The sequence below is a fragment of the Musa acuminata genome, chromosome BXJ2-5 (genome assembly GCF_036884655.1).
Source record: "Musa acuminata AAA Group cultivar baxijiao chromosome BXJ2-5, Cavendish_Baxijiao_AAA, whole genome shotgun sequence".
Taxonomy (NCBI): domain Eukaryota; kingdom Viridiplantae; phylum Streptophyta; class Magnoliopsida; order Zingiberales; family Musaceae; genus Musa; species Musa acuminata.
The window spans coordinates 13,487,647-13,514,094 of NC_088342.1; the positions used below are offsets into that span (position 1 = coordinate 13,487,647).

Here is a 26,448-nt window from a genome sequence, read left to right on the forward strand (position 1 = left end):
CGCCTAGCTATTGGCCACCGTCGGTACATTAGTGTTCATGGCGAAGTATCTGATGGTGACCACAAAACGGATCACTCAGATCGTATGGAGCAACGCCACGTTCCCTTGTCCGCTTTCCCATCTCTTTTTATTTATATGGACTCGCAACTTCTCCAAACTCTCCCTATCGCTTCTCCTCTTTCCTTTCCTCCCTTCTCTCGTTGCAGAATAAGGAAGAAGGCCTCCGTCGATCTTAAATCCTCTCATTCCTTCTCCTGCTCTTTCGTGTTGGACGAAGAAGGACGACCCCTCTCGGCCATGTTCGTGAAGAAGCTTGTGGAGAAAGCCACCAGAAAGGTAATCCTTCCAACTTCATCTGCAACCTCTACTTCTGCTTCTTCGATCCCTGTTGTTTCTTCTTTTGTGATGATTCATCTTCTTTTTAGAAGATAGATAGATCGCAGACAAGGATTCTATACAGTTTCTGTTATTGGTCGCAAGTCACAACATTGATCATTACTATTATTATTGCTCGCTTCTCTTGAAGAAATAGCACTGAGAACTGCCAAAGCTCAACATTGTTCTTCATAGAAGATTCCGGAAGTTCCAGTTTAACATAATATATAGTAACGCTTCAGCACATGACGAGACAAACTTCGTAACATTAGAACTTGGTGTGGCTTTTGGCGTTGATGCGGTCACATGGATCTCATCAATGCCCGTGCCTTGGGTTTTAGGATACAGTGTGCTATCCGCCAAACTTAAAACGTCTTTTATCCACAAGATTAAATCTATATGATCTTTTAGATTGGCCGGTACTTCGATCTTGAAGCGAATCCTTAATTTATTGGCGGAGATTAATATAGAGGGACTGACGGTTTCGGTACACAGTGAAGCAGGTTGAGATCCATTCCAAGTTTACCTGTAATTATCATCCTCGTGGAGGACACTTGCGCTGTGGTGGGCCAGACCCAGAGAGACTACCGGATTCGCCGACCATGTATTTAAGTGACGTGGTGGTCAAAGATGTGGTCACTAAAGTTTTCTGAGACGGGCGAGGAGGGCCGACTTCTTGTGTCGGACGTAACTAAACGTCATTACGTGTCGACCAAGTATCTTGACGAGTCATGGACCCCACAATAAAATAGATGGAGCCCACTCACGTGGGGCGGGAGGGGTTGGAAACCCGCCAGAGAAGGGTGAAGATGATGCGTATGCTTTAGTCTACGTGTTCTTCTCTCATCGACTCCCACGTTTAAAATACACGGGATTGAAGAGGAATGATTGAATTAAATGTAGGGTTCTCGGATCGATTTTTAGCAACGAGTATATGTCCGATATCTATCTTGAATCAATATGAATCAATATTGTTTTGGTGTTATAAGACGCAACAGATGTGAATCCTTGATAAATCTGTCCTAATAACAATCCTAACCGTAAGCGTTAGGCACCGAAATCATCTTTATTTTGCATATATTTATCTCGTGATATGTCTGTCACTTGTAAATAACTCGAAATCTAAAATAAGGTACACGTGGACGGGTAAGATGCTGATGATATTTTTTATAATAAAATAGATAGAAGAATAAATTAATAAATTTAATTTTTTGGAATCAATTAAGGGGTCTTTCCAAAATTACAGCACAATGGAGGCGGCGGCATCAACGGTCTGAAGGCGGAGGAGGTGAGGCCGCGCCTCGTCTTCCACTATGGCGTCCCGCCCGAATCCTCCTCTCTGGCCTACGACCCCATTCAGCACATCCTCGCCATATCCACCAGGTTAGGAGGAGAAGAGAAGCTCGTCGGAGCGCCCCACGCTCTTCCTCTCATCCCTCCCCTGCACTTTCTTGCTTCGGATCAAGAAGCCGGCATCGATTCTTGCTTGATGTGTTCGTGTTGCTGTTTGTAGGAATGGGGTCATCAAGTTGCTCGGGAAAGACAACAGCCAAGCTCTTCTTCAGTCGGAGGCCGCCTCCCCCTCCAAGTTCATGCAGGTTCTTGAACCCCGCCAAGCCCACCCCCTCGCTTCACTGTGATGTATCATGATTTTTGACTTATTACGAGGGTTCCTGATCTTCCGATGGTTATCTTTCTTGGTTATGTAGACTTATTTCTCGAAACAGTGGAAGGGTCTTGAAAATTTTGTGGTACTAATAGATGCCGAAGATAGTTTGGATGTGAGATTATTGATTCTTGTGACCTACATGCTTGTATCTTGTATGTAGCCCTTGGTAAAGGCTGTTGAACATGATGACATATAATTTATTGAGATTTCTTTTGATAAGTCTTTAATTCTTGATAGCAAGACTAATGTTGCTTTTTGAAAAAACAAAAAAAATATAAACGTGATATGATTATTAAGCTATAATATCATAATAATAAAGGAGTGGTGCAACAGGAAACAAACAGGAGCAGCAAAATGAATTCTGAACTGCTAATTTTTGTATAAGATATCTTAAAGAGACTATAAATTGATGCATTATATTATAAAACAAGTTTCACATGTTCTATATGTTAGTGTACATGTTTATAATGTATACATACTTTCTTTATATTACATAATATTTTCTGAAATGGATTTCGGAAAACACGAAAAAATCTGTATGTTATACTAGAATTTAAGATACAAACCTGCAAATTTTGAAAATTCATATTTTAAGGAAATTTTTCTTAGATAGAAATGAAATTGTTGAGTTTTGGTGAAATGAGAAGAAAATTATTAGCTTTCCACATTGTTGACCTTTTTCATGCGTATAAGTATTTTATTGTAATTATTTGGCTACATCTTGTTTCGGTATGTTCAGTCTTTATATGTTAAATAGTATATGATAATTTAAGGCCTTTACTGTTTGCTATAATAAATATTGCAGCTTTAGCTACCTAATATCTTGCATACATCATTGTCAATGATAATTTTTAGTAACTGGCCATTAGTTTGAATCTAAATTGGCAGTTGATATACAATAGTTGCCCTCTATGCCTGTTGACATGTCATATGGCTTTCTTTGGCTAATAATTTTGGGTTGACTTAATTTTGTCTGTATTTTTTGCAGTTCATGGAGAATCAAGGCATCCTTTTAAATGTGACTAGTCATAATCATATTGAGGCAAGTACTTGAAATTCTTGTTCACTACATTGGTGAGAGATCTCTGTTCTTTAAATCTGAATCTAGATAAATAAAATTTATTGATGCCAACTTTGTGCAGCTGCACTACCCATTTTTAGTTTTAGGCATATAGAAAACTATGGTTACCATGCATCATTGTCTATATTTATTATTATCTGCAACAACTTTTTAAATTGATGCTAACCAACCATGATTATGGTAATCAATATATTCGTGGACCTCAATGAACTAATTAGGTGAATCCAAATCAGCAAAGGGTTCATATGCATCTGTTAGTACTACTTTTTTGTTACTAGTCACACCATAAAATCTGTTTGCCTTGTTGGTAGATTGAACTTTGGAACTTCTTGTTTATCATTGAACTAAGTGTATCCTCTTTGAACTTTTTTATTTTCTTCTGATTTTGTGGTCTTGATTAGCATGGATTGTCACACCTTCCTTTTTATTTAACTTGTGCACTTCCAACTACATTCATCCTGATGAGTTTCAGTCATGTGAAGTTTTGTCACATTAGGAGAAATGTGAATGTGATAGCACATAACCTTGCTTTTTTTGCTAGAACCCAGGAGGTGGCTATCTCCTGGGGATCCGATTTCAACCCTAACTTGTACTCGGATATTGGTCCACCTTTAGTGAATTAATGAAATGGTTTCTTATAAAAAAAAACTACAATCATCCTAATGTTGGAATAAGTATTTTAAGATTTGAAGTTTGTGTTTATCTTGTTGAAACATTCCATCATTTTTTAGGTGTGGAACATTGATAAGAAACAAGTAACACATGTGCACATTTTCAATGAAGAAATTACCTCTTTTGTTGTGGTGCAACAAAGTTTCTACATGTAAGTAGTCATCTTTTATATTCTGTTGCTGAAAGAGGTAATGGTCTATTTTATTTTTGTTGACTTAAATATTTAAGCTGCTGCTTATCTAGTTATGTCGGGGACTGCCTTGGAAATGTCACTGTTCTGAAGCTCGATAATACATTACAGTGTTTGGTTAAGATGCCATATAAAATTCCTCCATCAGAGTCCTGTGGTATGACTCATCCCACTATATTTTCCTTTTCTATTGTTAGTTGATGCTTTTTTCTTTTTCTTATTTCAATGTTGACTAAGAGATGATGCTTTGAAATCACACTGTATTTCTTATAGTGGATCTTGCACATGGAAATAAATCAATCAGAAATATTAGCTCATATTTGATATAAGAATTCATTTTTCTTAAATATGCACTAGAAAAATTACTACAGAAATGGCCAAATTGGGAATGCATAATTTACCAGTTGTAGTTCATTCATTTCATGTGTTCAAGTTTATGATTATTATTTTATTGATATGGAATATTTGGGTATCATAAACAATATTATAATTTTTTCTCTTTTTTTAAAATTTATCTCCTTTCTGTTAACCTGCTTTGCATCCTAAACTGTTAAGGATCCTTGTATTTGTCACATGAGAAATATTATAAAAAATTAATGTACGTCTATAATTGTTTCTTGATCTTTGCATAATTGTCTGTACTCTAGTGTAAAATAACAAAAGGAGGGGTTGTATTTCCAATATTTTTAATCCAATTTGAACCTTTGTTCGTGCTGCAAAATTTGACTAATTTTCTTTAGTATTTAATTTTTTTGTCATCATGGATTTAGATTCTCACATATTAGATGAATTGATTTGCTTATGTGATCAAATCATCTTACTATGTCAAACAATTTAAATCATCACATGGATTTTTTTGACATCAGCGATCTAATAAAAAAGAGTTTAAATTTCACTTTGCATATTTTTATTGTGAAGTAAATTTTCTAGCCACTCGTAATTTGTACTTGCACATGAACTTATTGCATAATTTGGAATGTTATTACATTAGGCACACAAACTGAAGCAGACAGTGATACTGCTGTCATATTTTCTTCTCCACAGCCTTTGGCTGAGAGCAAGAGGTAAATTTCTGCATTCTCTCTCACACTCCCTCTCTGTTTGTCTCCCCATTTTTTTCTTTCAACACATATTATATCTGATGGTGCTAGATTCTGATGGTTTTGTGTGATGAAATCATACATTTTGCAGTACACATTATCAGGAAGAATTATTTGACATATATGTTGAAGTTTTAAATTGATTTTGTAAATGTCCAGTGTTCTTAAAACACTGTTTGACATATATGTTGAATTATTTGACACATTATCAGGATCTCTAAGCACTGATTTAAGCATCTGCAGTATGTCGTGTTCTAATGGTCAATTTAATCTGACATATGTGTTACATTTCGTGTCTCAGCTGGTCTTAAAACATGAACCATGTATAGGCACCAGTTTCCCCTTCTAAGTCATGTATTAACTTCTTAACGCTCAAGAGAACATTGTAATCCTTGTTGAATCTCGTATTTTGATGATGAAACCAATTGATAATTGTGTTTATGTTTTAATTTGCGTTTTGAGTAACGCAGGATGCCTCGATCAGGATGAGACAATTAAAGCAGGAAAAATCATGTTGTGCCGGAGGAACATGTCAGAAGATTGGACGTCGGGCCGATGGATCGGTCGACGTATCGACAGAAGGCTTCGGGCCGTGGACTCGGGCATCGGGCCAAGAAGAGCGGGTATTGCGCCAAGGATATCGGAGTTGCGGAGTTAACTGGCCGATTGGGCAATAGGCCGCAGGAGAGGACGATGCGCTGAAGAATCGGATGAAGCGTCGAGGGACCAATGACATGCCAGACAACTTGGTTAATTGCTTAGGATTAATTGTCTCGATCGAAGTTTTGTTTTACATGTGCAGGATTAACTACGATAGAAGTAAGACATGCAGCAGGAGTTGTGCCGGAGTCAAAACTATGATCACGTTAGGAGTTCGAGAGTTCGACGGAAGTCCAGACGGTCGTCAGAGGTTCTGCAAGAACAAATCCGAGAAGTCCAGGAGCATGCTAAACGAAGCTCGTCGGAACTCGCCAAGTGGATTGTCGCAAGTCCAGGAGTTTGCCGGAAGTCCGTAGGAGCATCACCGAGGGTTCATCGGATGATCGACGGAAGTTCGCCGGAAGCTTGCCGGAAGAAGCGATTGACGCACCGGAGCAAGTTACAATAAATGTCTTAAGAAATATCGTAGTTAGCACGATGATTAAGTTAGAAATGAGAGGTGATCCCATTAACTTAATCTTGGGGCAATTGGGCCCTTGACAGACCCAAATTGAGCCGAATGGATCAGCCCATTCGGACCTAGATTTCTTGGCCAGCGGTGGCACCGCCCAGGGCTCAGTCTCCGAGCTAGGTCGGGCGGTGCAACCGCCCCTGACAAGCGGTGGAACCACCCCAGTCAGGCGGTGGCACCTCCTGGGCTCAGTCTCCGAGCGAGACTGGGCGGTGCAACCGCCCCTGTCAGGCGGTGGCACCGCCTAGAGGCTCAGTCTCCGAGCTCTACCAAGCGGTGCAACCGCCCCTGACAGGAGGTGGCACCGCCCAGAGGCTCAGTCTCTGAGCTTTGCTAGGTGGTGCAACCGCCAGACCCCGGAATTCCGGGAGATGACAGTTTTGAGCTCGGAATTCAAACTGGTTTGGGGCCTATAAATACCCCACCCTTTCAGCAATGAAAGGGTAACCAAATGCCCCGAAAATCCAATCATACTCTGTGATTTTTAGAGCTCAAAAGTGTTGTATGAGTTAAAAGTTCTCTTTCCTCTTTTCTTTCAAGTTTTGATCTGTCAAGAGAGGAAAGAAAATTCTGTAAGGGTTGTCTCCTAAGCTCGTCAAAAGGAGTGAAACTGTAAAAGGGTGGTTGGCCTTCGCCTATTGAAGGAAGGCCTCTAGTGGACGTCGGTGACCTCGTCGGAGGAGGAAGCCAAAAGTGGATGTAGGTCAAGATTAACCGAACCACTCTAAAATTACGATGCTCTCTGGTTTGCATTTATTCTTGCTGCTTACCTTACTGCAAACTTCCATATATTTAGGTCAAGAAGTATTACTTTGTTTCTTATAATCTTCTATCTTTTCCCAAAGGTGAAAGAAGATGCAAGCAAAAAATAGATAATAGAAGCTTAAAGAAAAGAAGTACGTATGTAGATTGAAGTCTAAAAAACATCTGTGCTTCTTTCTATTTCTGTCAAGTTCTGATGGACATTCTTTCTTTTTCCATGACTAAATATATATAGTTGGAATCTTGGAGAGAGTTTCAGCTTAACTTGTTGAAGTCTTATTTGGGACAACTTGTTAGTTATTCTTTGCTGACTTATTCGGAAAATTAGCAATGATCTGATTTTACAAGAACAAAAGTGTCATAGATGATTTTCTTGTTAAGCTATAATGTGGTTCTACTCTTTAGTAAGGTTCGACTCTTTAGTAAGGTTCGACTTACTAGTCCAAGCAAGCGTGTCGACCAATCAGCGGCATGACACGTGCTACCCCGTACCGGTTTGCTGAGTGTTGGAACGACAGTGTGTGCCGACGACACACAAAATTCTCCCAAAAACTCTGCAAAATTACTTTAAAATAAAAAAAAAACTTAGATTACGGTTAAGTTAAAACTAAATGTAAATTTAGTATAATTTCATAAAAAATATTCTAAATTAGGAAGAAATATTGGCATATATCTTTTTTAGGTTTTGAGGAGCTATTTTGTGGCACATCCCATTCTATCCTTCCATTGATATTGAATTATCTGCAAAGAAATAATTTGAATTATTAGATTATGAGTTAAACTTTAAGATTTAAATGAAGATTTATAATAAATAGATCGATTGATGGATATATTTGGTTCTATTACCAAAATGAATAATGAGATTCCACAAGTGATGGATCGGGGTCCTCGATCTTACTAATTTGTATATCAATATGATATGTTTATCAATCTCAATCTTGAAACTGATCCCACGATATATTATAATACTAATACACCATATGCCATTGGTGCATCAATATGGTGATGGTCGTAGTTTGATCATTATGAACCACACGTGTCTAAGGCGGCTCCTAGGACAAGTATGATTATGGCATGTATTGGTACGGTGGTTGGAGAATGTCGAAACTTTTAATTAGTCATTGACCTATTGCTTTGTATCATAAGATCGATTATCGTATTGTTGCTCAGAGAAGAATGACTAACTATCACCATATTACTGTTAGTCATAATGTCACACACTTAGCTAGTTTTGCCTAAGTCGTGCGGCACCCTTGCATGAACGTCCGCAAAGGTCTGCCTCCCCGAAACTTCCTATGGTACCTTAGGAGCTACAAAAGAGAAAACGAGTTAGAGAAAACGTTTCACTCGGGATCCACAAGCAATCAGTTTAGTAAACACCTCATAGCCAATGCAAATTACAAACAGACTTCACAAGCTCTGAACGGTCGCACAACAAAAGGTCCAAAATGGTCCACCACAGACCAAAATCCCTACAAGTGTTCACATGACACAACCTTTATTTACAAGTCGAAAACGACCACCAAACCCAACTAAAATGGGGCTATTAAGCCTTCGATCGTCCCTCTTCATGTTATGTAAAGCATGAACAAACCAAAAGACACGGACATATGTAAGCATTATATCGAACACCCTGTTTACAATTTTGTCCATAACATTCTCCCTCACTTATTCCTTCGACGTCCTCGTCGAAGCCTTTGCCGACGTTGCTACTCATCTCCTTTACTGAACCTTCAATCTTTTGCTCCAATTGCAATGCACCTCTTGGCTCCTAACTGCTCTCCACTGTTGTTATTAAGTAGTCGAACGTTTAATCTGTCATGCTGCTTTAACTCGCCGATGACTCTGACTCTAATGTGGGGTTAGCTAAGTTATGTCGAATGATAAGACCCTAAAGTCTTATCGTAAAAAAGAAGAAGAGAAAGGGGATGATCACTTCGAGGGGATCGGCCCTCTTTGATCGCTTCGAGGGGATCGGCCTCCTAGGGCTTGTCAAAAGACATAATAGTATTTTTCATAGATAACTGAAAAGAAACAGTTATATCTCTATTTATAGAGTTCTGACTTTAGTTAAACTAAATAGACTTAATAAATATGCATAAAATAAAATTAAAGCATAGAAAATAGAGGGAAAAATAAAAGGATCCTAACAATCCCGCCTCCTTCAATTCAGCCTTGTCCTCAAGGCTGAGTAGCATCAAATTCTGGAAACTTCTCCTTTAGCATGCTGTAGGACTCCCAAGTGGCATTTTCCTTTGGTAAGTTGGCCCATTGCACCAGCACTTTAGTTACAGGATGTCTACGGTACATTACAACTCGTCGATCAAGTATGGCTTATGGTTGAGCTTGAACTTCCCCAATAGTAGAGGTGTCCGGCAAATGGCACTGCACTATGGCATCTTCACCCAATTTTATTTTAAGGCATGCAATATGAAAGACTGGATGTATTTTAGCAGGCAAATCCAAGCGGTAGGCAACTGGTCCAATGTATTCTAATACCTTATAAGGCCCAAAAAATCGAGGAGATAGCTTCATGGAAGATTGGACCTTTATGGAAGTTTGCTTGTAGGGTTGAAGACGAAGGAAAATCCAATCACCCACAGTAAATTCTCGTTCACTTCAGTGTTTATCAGCTTGTTGTTTCATTCTTGCTTGTGCGGCTGTAAAGTTATCCTTTAAAAGCTGAATAATCTTATTTCTATCCATCAATTCCTTGTCCACTTGATCAACTTTAGAAGAACCGAGTACATATTTTGTAATTGTAGGTGGGGGTTGACCATAAACTGCGTCAAAAGGAGTCTTTTTAATAAAAGACTGATAAGAGGTATTATACCACCACTTTGCCCAGGGAAGCCATTTGACCTATTCCTTCGGCTTGTCGCTAGTAAAGCATCGGAGGTAATTTTCTAGGCACCTGTTTACCACTTCAGTTTGTCCATTTGTTTGTGGATGATAAGCAGTGCTCATATTCAGCTGAGTACCTTATAAACGAAAAAGTTCTATCCAGAAGGAGCTAGTAAAAATCTTGTCTCTATCACTAACAATGGAACAGGGACTCCCATGAAATTTAGCTATGTTTTCCATAAAAATACGAGCAACACTTGCAGCAGTATAAGGATGTCGTAAAGCACAAAAATGAGCATACTTTGTAAGTCTATCCACAACTACAAGTATAGTACTCTTTCCTTGAGATGATGAGAGACCGTCAATGAAATCCATAGATATGTCGGTCCAAGTAGCATTAGGAATAGGGAGGGGCTATAGTAAGCCTGGGGTAGCTACTGTCTCACTTTTGTGACGTTGGCAAACATCACATTCAGTAACAAATTTCTTGATAAATTTTTTCATACCTTTCCAGTAAAAAAGTTGTCGAACTCGCTTATAAGTGCGGAGAAATCCCGAGTGACCAGCAATTGGTGATGAATGGAACTCCTTCAGAATTATTGCCTGGCAAGAAGAATGTGGGGCAACCACTATTCGACCTTTATAGTGCAAGTCCATCGAATCCCAACTATAATTTGAGACAGAACCTGGGGCTTCTTCTAATTTTTTAATGATGCTTCGGATCTCAGGATTATTTGACCATTCCCTTCTGATAACTTCCAAAGTCTCACAAATAGGAATAGAAATAGCTACTAGTTCAGCTTGTTCTGGAAGGCATGAGAAGGCATTTGCTACTAAATTCTCACTCCCGTTTTTATAAACGATCTCATAATCGAATCCCAGTAGCTTTGTGACCCATTTCTGCTGCTCTGAAGAAGAAATCTTTTGCTCTAGAAAATATTTGAGGCTTTTGTGATCAGTGTGTATATGAAACCGTCGACCAATTAGGTAGGGTCTCCATTTTGTGACTGCATGTATTATGACCAGCGTCTCCTTGTCATAAATAAATAAACTCAAATGGGAAGGGGAAAGAGCCTTACTAGCATAAGCGATAGGCCGACCTTCCTGCATTAACACAACCCCTATTCCAGCTTCAGAAGCATCAGATTCAGCCACAAACATCTTATAAAAATCGGGTAGAGCAAGCACGAGTGTAATAGTCATTGCAGTTTTCAAAAATTGAAATGCCTGAGTTGCCTCTTCTGACCATCTGAATGCATTTTTCTTTAGAAGTGACGTCAAGGGGGCATTAATTTTGCTATAATTCTTCACAAACTTTCGATAATAGCTTGTTAGTCCCAACAACCCCCTTAAAGCTTTGATTAACTTTGGAATTGGCCAGTCTATCATCACTTGGATTTTTGAAGGATCAACTACAACACCCTTTTGAGATATGATATGACTGAGGTACTCAACCTCAGGTTGCCCAAAACTACACTTAGATTTCTTGACAAAAAGGGCATGCTCACGAATAATATTAAAGACAATTCGTAAATGTAATAAATGACTTTCTAGGGAATGACTGTATATTAAAATATCATCAAAGAAAACCAAAACAAACTTACGGAGATGAGCCCGAAATATGTCATTCATTAAACTCTGGAAGGTAGAGGGCGCATTGGTTAACCCAAAAGGCATTACTAAAAACTCATAATGGTCGTTATATGTCCTGAAGGCAGTTTTCTGAACATCCCTTTCATGTACTCTGATTTGATGATAGCCCGATCGTAGGTCCAATTTAGTGAAGACCTGAGCTCCTCCCAATTCATCCAACAGTTCATCCACTACTGGAATAGGATATTTATCTTTCACTATATTGTTGTTAAGTGCTCGATAGTCGACACACATCCGCCATGAGCCATCATTCTTTCTGACTAGTAAGACTGGGGAGGAATATGGGCTAACACTAGCTCATATAACTCCTGTTTTGAGCATCTCTGTAACAATCCTCTCTATCTCTGCCTTTTGGAAATGTGGATATCTATAGGGTCAGACATTGGTTGGTACCTTCTCAGGTAATAGTGGGATCCGATGATCATGACATCTAAGAGGTGGAAGTCCGTGTGGCTCTGCAAATATATCTGCAAACTCTGTTAGCGATGATTCAAAATTTTCAGCCAGAATGTTCACTGTCATTTCCTTTTCAATGTTATGTAATTGCACCAAAAATCTGATGTGGGAAGGACCCGCTCCATCCGATGGCTAGTGATAGTTGTAACCTTACCTCCCCGTCTTCCTTTGAGAGTCACCTGTCTTCCATTAATAAAGAACTTCATAATTAGTTTAGAAAAATTCCAGGAGACATCACCTAGGGTTGATAGCCATTCAATTCCGAGCACCACTTCATAGTCTTCCAAGGGTAATAAAAAGAAATCCACAAATAATTCTTGACCTTACAAAATTAGTTTTATCTTTGAGCACTTGCTGTCACAGGTTAAAATCTATCCATTGGCGACCTTGACTTCAAATTTGTCACAACATTCGATGTGGTAAGCTAATCGGGCTGTAACTTTCCTATCCATAAAATTATTAGTGTTACCCATATCAATCAAAACAGTGACAGACTGGTGTTTCAGAGTTCCCCCAATTTTCATAGTTTGTGGATTAGAGTAGCCAGCCAATGCATGCACTGTATATGTGACGACTTCAACATCATCATCGGTTTCCACTTCTTCATGATCGGAATCTGATACTTCTACTTCTGGTTCCTCCTCGATCAGTTCAATTATCAAAAGTCTTCCTTGTTTGCATCAGTGCTCCTTACTCCACTTTTTATCGCAATGCCAGCACAAACCCTTCGTTAACCTTTTTTTGAGTTCTTCTCGGGTTAGTCTGCTAGTGTTATGGTTTCAACTAGGAGTAGATGAGGTAGGTTGCCTGCTAATCACCTATTTATTGGCACCTCTGTTTCGATGATATTCCACACTGATTTTTTCTTCATGTAGGCGTGCAAATGAAATCGCAGCCATCATAGTGCGGGGTTGACGAGCCTTAACCTCGCACCGGATCTCGGGAATAAGCCCTTCAATAAATGTACCCAGAAGTTGTCGTTCTGACCAATCTCTAGCTTGGTTGGACAAACTTTCAAATCTATTTTGATATTCTAATACTGTAGAAGTCTGACGAATTTTGGCGAGTTAGCCATCAACATTTTCATATTCGAATGGGCCAAAGCGAACAAGAAGCCCTCTTTTGAACTGCTTCCACAAAGGAATTCCATGACAAGTTTCGTACCAATCATACCACTGGATTGCATCTCTATCAAGCTGGATTGAGGCCACTTCTACCTTGGATTCTTCTGGGGTTCTGTGAAAACAAAAAAAATTTTCTACCCTAGAGATCCAACTGGTCGAATCCCCATCTTCCCATCGTGGAAATTCTACCCTGATGCGTGGGTAGTGTGTGTCACCATCTTGGGGCCCTTTTCCTGTATCTCTCGATCTGTTCAACGTAGAACTGGAGCTCCCATCTTGTTGAAACCCGCTAAAGTGCTCCAACAAGCTCTTTTTGAAATCATGAAGAGTTTCTTGTAGCCGACTCTCAATTCTGGTTTCCAACGCTTCCATTTGTGTCTTCACTAAGTTATCGGCAGCCATTGCGTACGATTGCAAGTCGTTAATCCCCAGTTCTTGTTTCTGATGTCTAGTCAAGGGCATCTGCACAGTAGTTGGGCACTAGTAGCGACGGTGGTGGTAGCCGACGTTCGCAACAGTAAGGGAACCTACGTGATTATGGCGCAGCTAGAAACAGGGGCAACAAGGTGAGTTACCTGTGCTCTATTTCGGTTACAAAGGATGCAGAGCAAGGTGGAGCGGCGGCTGGGAGGCGAGCGGCGGTCGTCGCACGGTGGCCTGCAACGGTGATGGGTCGGCTGGGCGGCGATGGTGCTCGAGGGGAAATGAAGCGGATAATCTACTATCAGTAGCACTAATCACCATTGGTGAGGATTTGATAACTATTGTCTTCCATTTGGTTTCTTCGAAGAGTCTTTGAATATGTGCAAAGCTCCTTTGCTCGATATATAAGAGAATTGGGGTACTCGGTTTCGCCCATTCTCTTAAGATTTGATAAGGCAAAGGTTACTTGACTTCGCTCGCCTTCTCGAGGGTTGTACTCTATGCATCGAGCTGGTTATTAGACTTTGCCTGCTCTTTGCTCACACTTTTGGAGCACTCGAAGTGTTTACACTCCTTGCGTTAAGTTAGCTACCGTGATCCACCTTCTCAATGCCATAGAACTTTTGGAATGTAGGAAGTTTTCATCCCAACTTAGAGTAAGTCTCTAATAGTTTTGGTTGCCTTTGAGATTGTATCATCTTCTCTATCATCTCTGTCGCCTACTTCACTGAGTAGCAAAGGTATAGCATTGCGTACTGCCTGCTTCGTTCCTTGGTTGTGCACTCTTGCATCGACCTAAAATCCTCCACTTTCGGCTATCTTGATGAGAAGCTTGTTGACACTGGTCTTACGAAGTTCCCTAGCCTCTACCCTTTAGCCTTGTCTTAGAACTTGGAGTTTGCTTCCGCATTCTCCACCTCCTCGGCCCCTTTCACGACTAAGCGCTCTCCCCCCATGAGAGTAAGGGATCGATGACTTCACGGAAGTCCCGCTTTTGCGGTACCATGGCGTTGCCATGCCCATGGCCCTACTATCCGTCGTCTCATATCTGCATCCCTTTCTTTGCGATTGATAGATCTGCCTTTGTGGTATTATGGCGCTCCTCCGAGTCCACCTCCATTCTAACCGATGTTTGGTTTTGGGTAGCAATGTCCCTTTGGACTCATCGCTTCCTCGCCCCTTTCGACCCCCTGCTTCAACACCTTTGTGTTCTCTAAGCAGTTCCCCTTGGTCGATGGAAAGACATACTACAACTCTCGTGCATGGCCTCTGTCATCATGTTGCAGGGTTTGCACTGATTCTGTTCTCCTTAGCTTCCTTGGTAGCAACGTTTGCTTACGCGGCCTTGTCCTCCGACTTGCCGGGCTCCCTTAAGCGAATATGAACTCTGGAGCAGTCCAACTTTCCAGCCGCTCTGACCATACCTCTTCATGATCAAGTCCCTCCTATGGGACTCACTGGTACTTGCATTCGGTATACTCCCTCGATGGTACATAGCCTTCATATGGGACTCACCTCAGCGATACCATGACATTCACTCCTTGAATCCATAGCCTTTCTTGTCGTCGTGTTGTTCACCGAAGTGGAGCTCCCAGTAGCTCCCGATCATACCTCTATATGATCTAGTCCCTCGTGAGACTATATTCGTGTGTATCGTATTACCACAAACTATTCCTCCATGATCCGCTGCACCATGTCGCCTCCTGGTGACGTCTCTATTGCATTCTGATCCTGTGAGATGAACTCGGATTGTGATCCCTCCATGTGTGGCCTCTGCCAATACATCGTAGGGTCTCTTCCACCTTCGATTGTGTTCACTCCTTGGGCAATCGACCTTCGTCTACCCGCTCTCGGGTCACACCCAGACGAAGCACAGCTCTAGGACAGTTCGTCACCTAGTAGCTCCCAAAGTCCACTGACTTCATTAAAATTGATGCACCATTGTCTGGATCCTGGGCCTTTGCCCCTACCGGCACAATCTTCGCTGCACATCGCATCCTTCATGGCAACTTGAATGGCAGCACTGTGGCATATTCTTCAAGAGTACCCGCCTCCACGTCCTCTTGCCCCATGCCAAGGCCTTCTGAACCCAACTTCCCCTTCGCAAGTGGAGTCGCCTTAATTTCTCCGTCAAATACTTCTTCGAGATAAGGTGCATGTGCCTTGAAGCTCCCTTCGTCTTTGGCACCATGTAGGATGAGTCCGCTCCATCAGAATGAGGGACCCATGAAACGACATGATCTCACTCTTGCCTCTGCAAGAGTTTATGTCCTAGACCTCTGTCCAAGGAAAGCTTCGTGCCTCCGCTCCATATTTCATCTTCTACGCCAACTCCCTTCATGCGGCTTAGGTCCTTCACCAAGTTACACCCTAGTTGCTCCGCTCCTCGATTTGCATTGAGTTGACGGTGGCCTTTGCGCCCACTATTCCACGGGTCAGCCCTTTATTGAGTCTGATCTCCATTTCGGCTCCAAGTGTGTCTTCATTTGTGTTGCATTGGGTCGCTTCCCCACTTGATCTCGCAATACATCCCCCAATGCATTATCTCATACGAGATTATGTGATGACTCCTCACCACTCGCTCGGTCTGTTGAGCTTTGTGGGGTTGTTGTCTTGAGGTACTCCTCCTCAACATATGCGGTCTGTTGCACATGATTCTCCCTCTGGAGAACTGGGACTTATCCCTCCAAGGTATTTGTCTCGATGGAGCAAATTCTCTCTTTACATCCTTCCCTCTAGAAGTTTCGGAGACCACCATCCCCTTGGACTACTCCGCCTTGCTGAACAAATTATGCATTGTTTTGCCCTCGTAAATGCACTTGCTAGATTACGACTCCACGTCAATGCAACCCCCGCTACACCCCTTAAGGCCTAGCAACATGCTGAACTCGCTGCACACTTCAGCCTCCTACAGAAGTATCCTTCTCATGCCGAAGAGAAAGTTTCAATGCTCCATGGTGTCGAGCTTCGATCGCCTTCGGATGGCCACGAACATTCCATCGTCCACATACAAGCCGTTGCATGAGTACTGAATTCTTCGAGTTAGTAATTCCCCTCACCTTTGTGAGCTTTGTATAACTTTTTTGGTCGTTGAACAACCCATTCCACCTTGTATGGTCTCATCATTTACTAAGCGCCTCACTTGCCTTGAGCACCATCAAGTATAGTTGCCAATATCGAGTCGTAGCTTGAACTCAGCCATCCCAACCTTTGTGCGCTACGCATTCTTCTAAGTTTGTTTATCCTTATGGTGCCTCTTACGCGAAGGGTTGGCGATTCTCCTTTGAATGCCAATCTCAGATGCTCGCTCCTTTGAGCAACTCATTTTCCCTACATCTCCATGCCCGTTTTCCCCAAACGGTAGCCGCTAGATCCCCCATGTTTGCATGCCAAGTGTTTCTATGAGTGCTTGTCCCGTTCTGATACCATCTGTCACGGACTTAGCTGGTTTTGCCCGAGTCGTGCTGTCACGGACAAAATTCTAAACAGGATGTTTGATGTAATGCTTATGTATGTCTGTGTCTTTTGGTATGTTCATGCTTAGCACAGCATGTAGAGGGACGGTCGAAGGCTTAATAGCCTCATTTTAGTTTGGTTTGGTGACCGTCTTAGGCTTGTAAATAAAGGTTGTGTCATGTGGACACTTATGAAAGATATTCGGTCTGTAGTGGGCCATTTTGACTCTTTGTTGTGTAATTGTTCAGAGCTTGTAAAGTATGTTTGTAATTTACATTGACTATGAAGTGTTTACTAAAATGGTTGCTTGTGGATCCCGAGTGAGGCGCTTTCTTTAACCCATTTTTTTTTTGTAGGTCCTAAGGGACCATGGGAGGTTTCGGGGAGGCTGACCGTTATGGACGGACTCGCAAGGGTGCCGTACGACTTAGGCAAAACTAGCTAAGTCCGTGACAGTGCGGCACCTTTACGTGTCTGTCCGCAAAGGTCAGCCTCCTCAAAACCTCCTATGGTCCCTTAGGACCTACAAAAGATAAAACGGGTTAGAGAAAGTGTCTCACTCGGGATCCACAAGCAATTATTTCAGTAAACACTTCATAGCATGCAAATTACAAACATACTTTACAAGCTCTGAACGGTCACGCAACAAAGGGTCTAAAATGGTCCACTACAGACCGAAAGAAAATGGGGTTGCTAAGCCTACTGCCAACCCTTTACATGCTGTGCAAAGTATGAACAAACCAAAAGACACAGACATACTTAAGTATTATGTCGAACACCCCATTGACAATTTTATCCGTGACAATGGGTCCCTCATTCTGATGGAGTGGACTCATCTTGCATTGTGCCAAAGATGAAGGGAGCTTCGAGGCACATGCACCTCATCTCGACAAAGCATTTGGTGGAGAAACTAAGGCGACTCAACTTACGAAGACGAAGTTGGGGTCAAAATGCCTTGGCACGGGTACTTTTGAAGAATATGCCACAGTGCTGCCATTCGAGTTGCCACGAAGGAAGCGGTGTGCACGAAGATTATGTTGGGGGCAGAGGCCCAGGATCCAAACTATGACGTACTAATTTTAATGTAGTTGGTGGACTTCGAGAGTTGCTAGGCGACGGACTATCCTAGACATATGTTTCGTCTGAGTATGACCCAAGAGCAGGTGGACGAAGGTTGATTATCAAAGGAGCAAACACAATTGCAGGTGGTAGAGGCCCTGCGATGTGTTGGTAGAGGGCCACACATGGAGAGATCGGAGTCTGAGTTTATCCCACAAATCAAGATACAATGGAGATGTCACTAGGAGGTGACATGGTGCAATGGATCATGATGGAACAGTTTGAGGCAATGCGACACAGACGAGAGAAATCCCGTGAGGGACTTGATCATATGGAGGAATGATCGGGAGCTACTGAGAGCTCCAGTTCGGTGAACAACATGATGGCAATAACGATTATGAATTCAAGGAGTGACTGTCATGGTACCACAGATACGGGTCTTTCGTGCGTGTATTGAATTTTTCATCGGATGAAAACCTTGGTTATAAGCATACGAGGATTGTGTACCACCGATGGGGAACTCCGAGTGAAAGTACCAAGGAGTCCTTATGTGGGAGGCTTGATCATATAGAGGTATGATATAAGCGGTTGGAGAGTTAGATTGCTCTAAAGTTCATATTCGCTTAAGGGATCCCGGTAAGTCAGAAGACAAGGCCGAGTAAATGAACGTTGCTACCAAGGAAGCTAAGGAGAACAGAATCGGTGCGAGCTCTGCAATATGATGGTGGAGGTCATATATAGGAGTTGCAGCTTGTCTTTTCATCGACCAAGGGGAACTGCTCAGAGAACACAGAGGTGTTGAAGTAGGTGGTCGAAAGAGGCGAGGAAGCAATGACGAGTCCAAAGGGACTCAACTACCCGAAACCAAGTGTCGGTTAAAATGGAGGTGGACTCAAAGGAGTGCTATAGTGTCGCCGAAGTGGATCTATTCAATTGTGAAGAAAGGGACATAAATACTAGGCAACGAATAGTAGGCCATGGTCATGGCAATGCCATGATATCGTAGAGTGGGACTTCCGTGTCAGTATATAGTGCTTCTCATCAAAATAGCCGAAAGTGGAGGACTTTGAGTTGATGCAGGAGTGCTCGACTATGAAACGAAGTAGGCAGTATGTAGTGTTGTACATTTTCTACTTAGAGGAGTAGGCGACATAGATGATGGAGAAGATGATACAATCCCATAAGCGACCAAAACTTCTTGCATTCCAAAAGTTTGATGGTAGTGAGAAGGCGAATCGCAGTAGTTAACTCAACGCAAGGAGTGCAAACACTTTGGGTACTTCGAAAGTGTGAACAAAGAGCAGGCGCAGGCTAGTAACCAGCTCGATGCATGGAGTACAACCCTTACGGAGGCGGGCGAAGTCGAGCAACCTTTGCCTTCTCAACTTTTAAGAGAATATGTGAAACCAAGTACCCCAGTTCTCTTATATATCCAACAAAAGAGCTTTGCATATGTTCAAAGACCATTTGAAGAAACTTAGTGGAAGACAATAATTGTTAAATCCTTACCAATGGTGATCGGTGATACTGAGAGTAGGCTGCTCACTTCATTTTCCAACAAAATGCTAATCGAAAGTGGAAGTGATGCAAACTTACTTGGAGGCGACAACTAAGTAGATGAGGAATAGATGGTCTAATTTTGTGGAGGAAAGATCCTAAAAACTTTAAAGTCTGCGAGGCAATGCTCGTTAAAGCTCCAACAAGTATTCACCTAGTTTAAGCGGCATGAGACGTTTAAGAGATTGACGCATAACAAGGAAGGTATTTTCCTTTATCTAATGGATACATTAGAACCAATAAGGATTAGCACAAATCGGCCAACCCCACATCAGAGTCAAAGTCATTGGCAACTTGAAGCAGTGTGGTGGATCAAAGTCCGACTTCTTAACAATAGCAACAGAGAGTAATTGAGAGCCAAGGGGCACGTTGCAAACAGAGCAGAAGATTGAAGATTCAGTAAAGGTGAGGAGATGCAGCGTTCACAAAGGTTTCGAAGAGGACGTTGAAGGAATAAGTGGGGGAGAATATCATGGACAAAACTATAAAAGGGGTGTTCGATGTAATACTTGTGTATGCTTGTGTCTTTCAGTTTTGTTTATGCTTTGCACAGTATGTAAATGACTTATAGTAGGCTTGGTAGCCCTATTTTGGTTGGTTTTTATGGTCGTTTCAAGTTTGTAAACTCTCAGGTTATGTGCAGTCATCGTGTAGAGGCAAAACTACTTAGAAATAGGCCATTCAGGTAGTCATTTTGAGGGTTGTCTAGCTTTGCAGAGTGGTGTGGAATGTCAGCCAGTACAACACCTAAGAGCTATCCAGGTGGCACATGAGTAGATGGGCCTTTAGGGTAGTATCTAAGGTTGGTTCACTGTTTTGTTCGTAGTAGTGTCATATGGGCATTTATAAGGACTTTTGGTCGTAGCGGACTACCTTGGACCCTTTGTTGTGCGATCATTCAGAGCTTACGAAGTCTATGTTTGTAATTTGCATTGTCTATCATGTGTTTGCTAAAATGACTGCTTATGGATCCTGAGTTAAATGCTTTCTTTATCCCTTCTTTTTTTTTGTAGGTCCTTAAGGGATCATAAGAAGTTTCAATGAGTCTAACCTTTTACGGACGGACACGCAAGAGTACTGCACGACTTAGGCACAACCATCTAAGTTTGTGACAATTGGTTAAGTGTCTTTGGTTCATCAAGTAGTTTGACTCGATGTTGTTTGGCTCCTTCCATCACGTTCTAACTGAGGGGGATCTTCCTCCTACTGGGGAAGTTATTCCTCTTCTTCTATTACCTTAGTGATAAAACGTTAAGAATGTGAAGGATCTCCCACCTCATCAAGCAAATGATTCTCTTGGTTTTTCATTGCTTCGACCCAATTCTATCATCGGTTGTGAATCTTCATTGTAGTTCAAGGTCGACGAGATCAATCTTTGATTCCTCTAGATCCTTGTCCAACTCGGCAAACCGTAATCTTAGCCGCATGTTTTAGTAGACATATACTAGTTTCTTCAATTGTTTTTATGATAATTTGTTACAAATTTTCATGTGAATCAATGCGAATGTTAACTAGTTACATTCGTAAATTTGGTGCGGATCCTCTAAATTAGTCTTTAGAGCCTATGGCTTCTAAATTTGTTTATTCTTCCTTTCATATTTCTTCCTTTTTTGTGTTTTTATTTTATCAATAAAATGAATTCTGGATAGGCAAAAACCTATCTTTTGCCTCAGATAACAGGATTTAGACTTTAGAGTATTCAAGACAAGTTATCTTTAAATGACATGTGCCTAGATGCTAGGCAACCCAATTTCTGAACCTTTCTGTTTCCAACATGTGTATCCTCTTGATTACCTGCTTTGAATTACTTAAACTCTGGGTTTTTAGTGGTCATCTTGATACTTATTATCATCTAAATACAGTTTATGAATTTTTACCTAAGATTTATTAAAATCCAAACCTTATACATGATAGAAAGTCTAGGTCATTAAACCAAAAATAAAATAACAACTTTTGTAAAACTACAAAATAATAAAGCGTCATTTTCATTTATTTTTCTTTGTTATTTCATGTCACAATCAAAACTGAAGTTCGGGGGTAAGCAAATGATAACAAGGACATTTTTGTTGAAGTAATGTGTTTTTCATATAGTTCCAATAAATACAACATAAACTGTAAAATATTATGAGATAGTAAAACTTAAGTCAGGAATGAAGTAAAATGGAAGCTAGAAATTTTAGTCAAAATATATTCAACAATTGGGAAATGTTGGTCTGTTAGAGCATGTTGCTATGTCCAATTAAGTAGAAAATCCAGAAGAGTTTTGTATAGGCATCTCTTTTTTTGTTTTGAGGAAAGCATACTTGTGTCACCTTTGTATTGCAGATAATGTAACATCTTTTCCTGAACTAGATTGCTTCATTTCTTGTCAAATATGTATTGCAGATCTCTTGCTTATCATGTATTTTCATAGAGCATTAAACCATGAGCATATTAGTAATAGTTGTTTTTCAATCTTGTATACTTTGGCTTTTTCATATTTTTTTTTCTCTTATTCAATAAGATCTTTAGTTTGCACTTGCTTCTTGATTCCTGGAAATATGACTTTAAAGAGAAGGAAAGTAGTTATCCCAGCTGTCTTATATATGAGTTACTGCCACAAGATGTTGGTAATGATGTAGTTTAAATCTTTTGTCACTATGTACTTTTCCTGCTGAAGCTGTGGACTTAAACCGTTCTAAGTGATCTGACAGTTCTTTGAAAGACTAGCGATATGAGTATGCAATACTTGATGATAACTACTATATGTATCATGTCCTCATTGGCCAAATTTACATTAAAGATATGCAGTTATTGGATTTTTGCATTCTTTTGACTTTTTGCAGTATTGATTTCTGTGCAGGGTTCTTATTATCTTTAGAAATGGACTTATTAGCTTATGGGGAATTCAAGAAAGTAAAGTATTGCTTGTTGCTGGTGGAAATGCACAACATTCATCGCAGGAACCAAAGCTTGTTGTATCAGCATCCTGGGCATGTGTCTTTGGAAGTAAAGTTGTTGTTGGATATAGTAGCGGAGATATATTTCTTTGGGCCATACCAGTATTTTTAGATCATAATAGTGAAGCACTACGGAATCATAAGGACTCTTATGCTTCTCAAAATGTTCCTCTTCTTAAGCTCAACCTAGGATATAAGATGGACAAAGTCCCTATAGTTTCTTTAAGGTGGTTTGCCCACGATGAAAGTTCAGGTCATTTGTATGTTAATGGTTTCAGTGATTCTGGATCTTCTCATTCCTTTCAGGTACAAACTTTCTGGTCTTCGATATTCTAAAAGTTTGTTGCTTATCACATGTCAAACATTTTGGATTCTTGAATATATCAATCTCAGACAGGTTCCAGAATTTCTTAGAAATAATGCACTATTGGGGTATTTGGATAACTGACATAATACAAGACTCACGACTGAAGCATATGAAATCAGAGTTCCTTTTTTACCAGTGTTTATGTTTAGTGGACTGTATCTTTAAGTGCAAGACACAAAAATCCAACTCGAAAAGTTGATATATAGTTGATGTTTGAGACAATTGTGGTGTTCGACATATATATTAATATATAAATATATTAGAGTTGGAGGTTAAAGAATGTTCCACTGAGTCTTGAAACTTGCTCTTTTGTAGCTTTGGGGATAAAAATTTGGAACTATGCTTGGTAAAATAGGAAATATTCTTTTTTATAATACTTAAACTTTTAAGGGTAGAAATCGAGGATGGATATTACTTTGGTTTAGATGTTATGAAATTTATTATATGATATGACATACTTAGAAGTTAAAACTATATTTTGAATACTGATTGTTTGCTCAAACATCAATGTGAACTTGTTGTATGTACATTGCATATGTAGAACCTTAAAGTTTTTCTACAATTGTTCATCAGTATGCTCCAGGATGCACACCCAATCATTTTCCCTATTAAACTAATTTTGTTGTTTTTTTCTTCTGGTTAAGGATTCTTTTTACAGGTGAAATTTGAATAGCATAAAAGGTCTCTCAAATATGTTTTTTCTTTTTTTTAACTAAGTACAGGTCATTATTATTAATGAGAGCACTCAAACTAGAACAATCAAGTTGGTGCTTCCATTGACTGAACCTTGTTTAGGAATGGAAATTGTTTCATGCTTCAGCAACCAAAGCAAAAACAAACAGAATACTCTGGTTCTCTTGCTTAGATCAGGCCGCTTATGTCTCTATGATGATTCAGCAATTGAACAGTATTTGTTGCACTGTCAATCAAAATCACCCCCAACTCTTCCAAAGCAGTTTATGGTGACACTGCCATTTGGTGACTCTAGAATCACTGCTGCCAAACTGTACATAGGCCCATCAAGTCCTGTGGAAGAGGTATGTTATATGTTATTAGGTACACCTCAATGATTATATTTCTCTGTTCTGTTAATATGCCATCATAAATATCTTTTGATTGTTGCAACAGTCTGTTGCTATGCAGGACCATATATTGTTACCCAACAAATATTCCTCTCTCTTCTCAATTAATATGAAGGAAAAAGATGGAAGTCGTCGAAGTTCTGCACACTTTAGCGGTTTTTCGAAGGCAAAAAACCTTTTGGTTACCGGGCATGTTGATGGAGCTATCAACTTTTGGGATGCATCATGCCCCCTTTTGTTTCCACTTTTGTCAATAGAGCAGCAGGTATTTTTATATTAGAGTATGTATCTGAGTTGTTACAGAATATGGATATGTATTAGATCCTGGAGAACTTTTGTTGATCAATTTGACAGTCTTTTCTGATTTACATTTTTATGTCAGTTTAATGAAAGTTGTGCTTCATCAACTGCTCCAGTTACATCATTGCATTTTGATGTTTCTTCACACATCCTTGTATCTGGCGACCAAAGTGGATCGGTAAGCTGCTTGCATTGATAAAAATAAAATAAACTGTATTGATGAATCTGATACTTTGTTTATGCATTAAGCTTGTTGGTTTTGCAGATTCGCATTTTCATCTTCAAAAAATTGCAGGAAACCTCAGAAAGCATTTTTTCATTTCTGCAAGGTAATACTTTAATTATCTATTGAAAATTTATTAGCCAATTACCTTTTCCATCATATGTGATTGAGATTTAAAATCCTCAAGTGGATACATGTAATTATGGTGTTCATTTACTCACACTAGGAGAAACTTAATGAAACTTAAGATGTTTAAAAGTTTGCAGATTAATATTCTGGAATTAGTGATACAGCCACATTATATCATCTAACCTCTAGCAAAGTGTGGCAATAGACAGACTCAAGCGAGGATTTAATAAATATAAATCTAGATTAGAAACATATAGGTGTTTGGTTTGATCCAGTAAAAAATATAACCTATAGAGTTATTTTTTTTCAATATGCATTAATTAATGGATATACACACTTGCCATTCATTTCTCTCTTCATAATCATGGTTTGTCTTGTTAAGATGCTATATAATGAGTTCCAAAAAGCCAATATATCTTCATTTGAGCATTTAGGGACGTGCATTATTTGACATATGTTATTAGACATGTAAGGCTGACTAAACATATGTTATTATACATATAATTCTCTTGGATCTTGATGATGTTGCATGAAAGAAAATCTTTTGACTTTCCTTCTTTAGTGGTTTAATCCAAGGTTTGAAATATCGTATCGTACCGGTGTTTCGACATTCGCTCGGTACGGTACGATGCAGTATACCGAGCAGTATATCGTTCGGTATACTGCTCAGTATATATATATATATAATTCGGCAACATCGCCTCTCTCTTCTCCCCAAGCGAGGCGATGTCGCCTCGTTTTTATATATAAAATATTTTTTAAAATATTTTTTTATATATAAAATATTTATATATATAATATTTATATATAAAAGATTTTTTTATATATAAAATATTTTTATAAAAGGCGACGTCGCCGAGGCGATGCAACTTCGCCTTTAAATATATATATATATATATATATATATATATTTTCCTTCCTCGGGCGACGTCGTCGAGGCGATGTGACATCACCTTTTTCAGCGACGTCGCCTTTAAAATATATATACAAGGCATGCAATTTCATACCATACCAGAGTTTCAACGTTCGCTCGATACGGTACGAAACTATATATATATATATATATATATATATATATATATATATATAATATTATAAAGGTGACGTCACATCAGTTTAGAAGTATTGGTTAGCTCGTGGCTGATCTACATCATCTCAAATTCTAAATTACGCAAAGCTTAATATTAATTGTGTTGGCTTATCAAGGTGGATATGATCTCTTAATCACCACTTATACGAGGTATCTACTCTTTGGTTGATCGTCAGTATCTTATTCATGTAGAATTTAATATTACTTGGCTTATTTCAGTATTTCTGGTAATGGGATTTTCAACCACTATGAAGTTCATTCTTTAATTTTTAAAATTTTAAAAATGAAAAAGGATCTGGGCTTACCACCCAGTCTAGGCCTATTACTGTGCCTAAACAGGCCTTACGCTTGGTTCACAGGGCTTACCTAGCAGTAAGCCCTGTATTGCACATGTACCGCCTGAATGCTGGTCCTCATGCCGCTCTGCGGCGGACTGGTAAACACCATCTGTGGGCAAAATTACGTTTCTTGCTTATTTCATCCCATACCTGACTTACTGTGCAAGTACATGTTACTTTGTTCTTTTTATGATTGTCAAACACAATTGTATCTTATTCAATATGACAACCAAGAAGTATTCCTATTTGTTGTTATTTCTTATAAGACAATTTCTCTCTTCCTTTTTTTTACCTTGACCCTAAGGAACGAAGCAACACAATTTAAAAGTATACATGACAATTCTTGTAAAGACACTTATAGTGGTTAAGCCAGTATTGGACCATGTCA

At 39.8% G+C, this 26,448-nt stretch overlaps 1 protein-coding gene across 4 annotated transcripts in view; it reads left to right on the forward strand.

Moving 5' to 3' along the window:
- The first annotated feature begins 171 nt into the window (after positions 1-171).
- LOC103985112 (uncharacterized) overlaps positions 172-26,448 on the forward strand; it is a 35,038-nt gene continuing 8,761 nt past the window's right edge. For 2 of the 4 annotated variants that reach the window (XM_009402722.3, XM_009402723.3), the window contains exons 1-12: positions 172-336; positions 1,622-1,758; positions 1,889-1,973; positions 3,033-3,086; positions 3,857-3,948; positions 4,041-4,144; positions 4,979-5,051; positions 22,435-22,837; positions 23,621-23,935; positions 24,027-24,245; positions 24,363-24,458; positions 24,546-24,609. In XM_009402722.3, the coding sequence (XP_009400997.1) occupies positions 298-336; positions 1,622-1,758; positions 1,889-1,973; positions 3,033-3,086; positions 3,857-3,948; positions 4,041-4,144; positions 4,979-5,051; positions 22,435-22,837; positions 23,621-23,935; positions 24,027-24,245; positions 24,363-24,458; positions 24,546-24,609 (1,681 nt within the window). In that variant the 5' untranslated portion in view covers positions 172-297. The remainder of the gene's footprint in view (positions 337-1,621; positions 1,759-1,888; positions 1,974-3,032; positions 3,087-3,856; positions 3,949-4,040; positions 4,145-4,978; positions 5,052-22,434; positions 22,838-23,620; positions 23,936-24,026; positions 24,246-24,362; positions 24,459-24,545; positions 24,610-26,448) is intronic. The other 2 variants (XM_009402724.3, XM_018826696.2) reach the window with 1 other exon arrangement.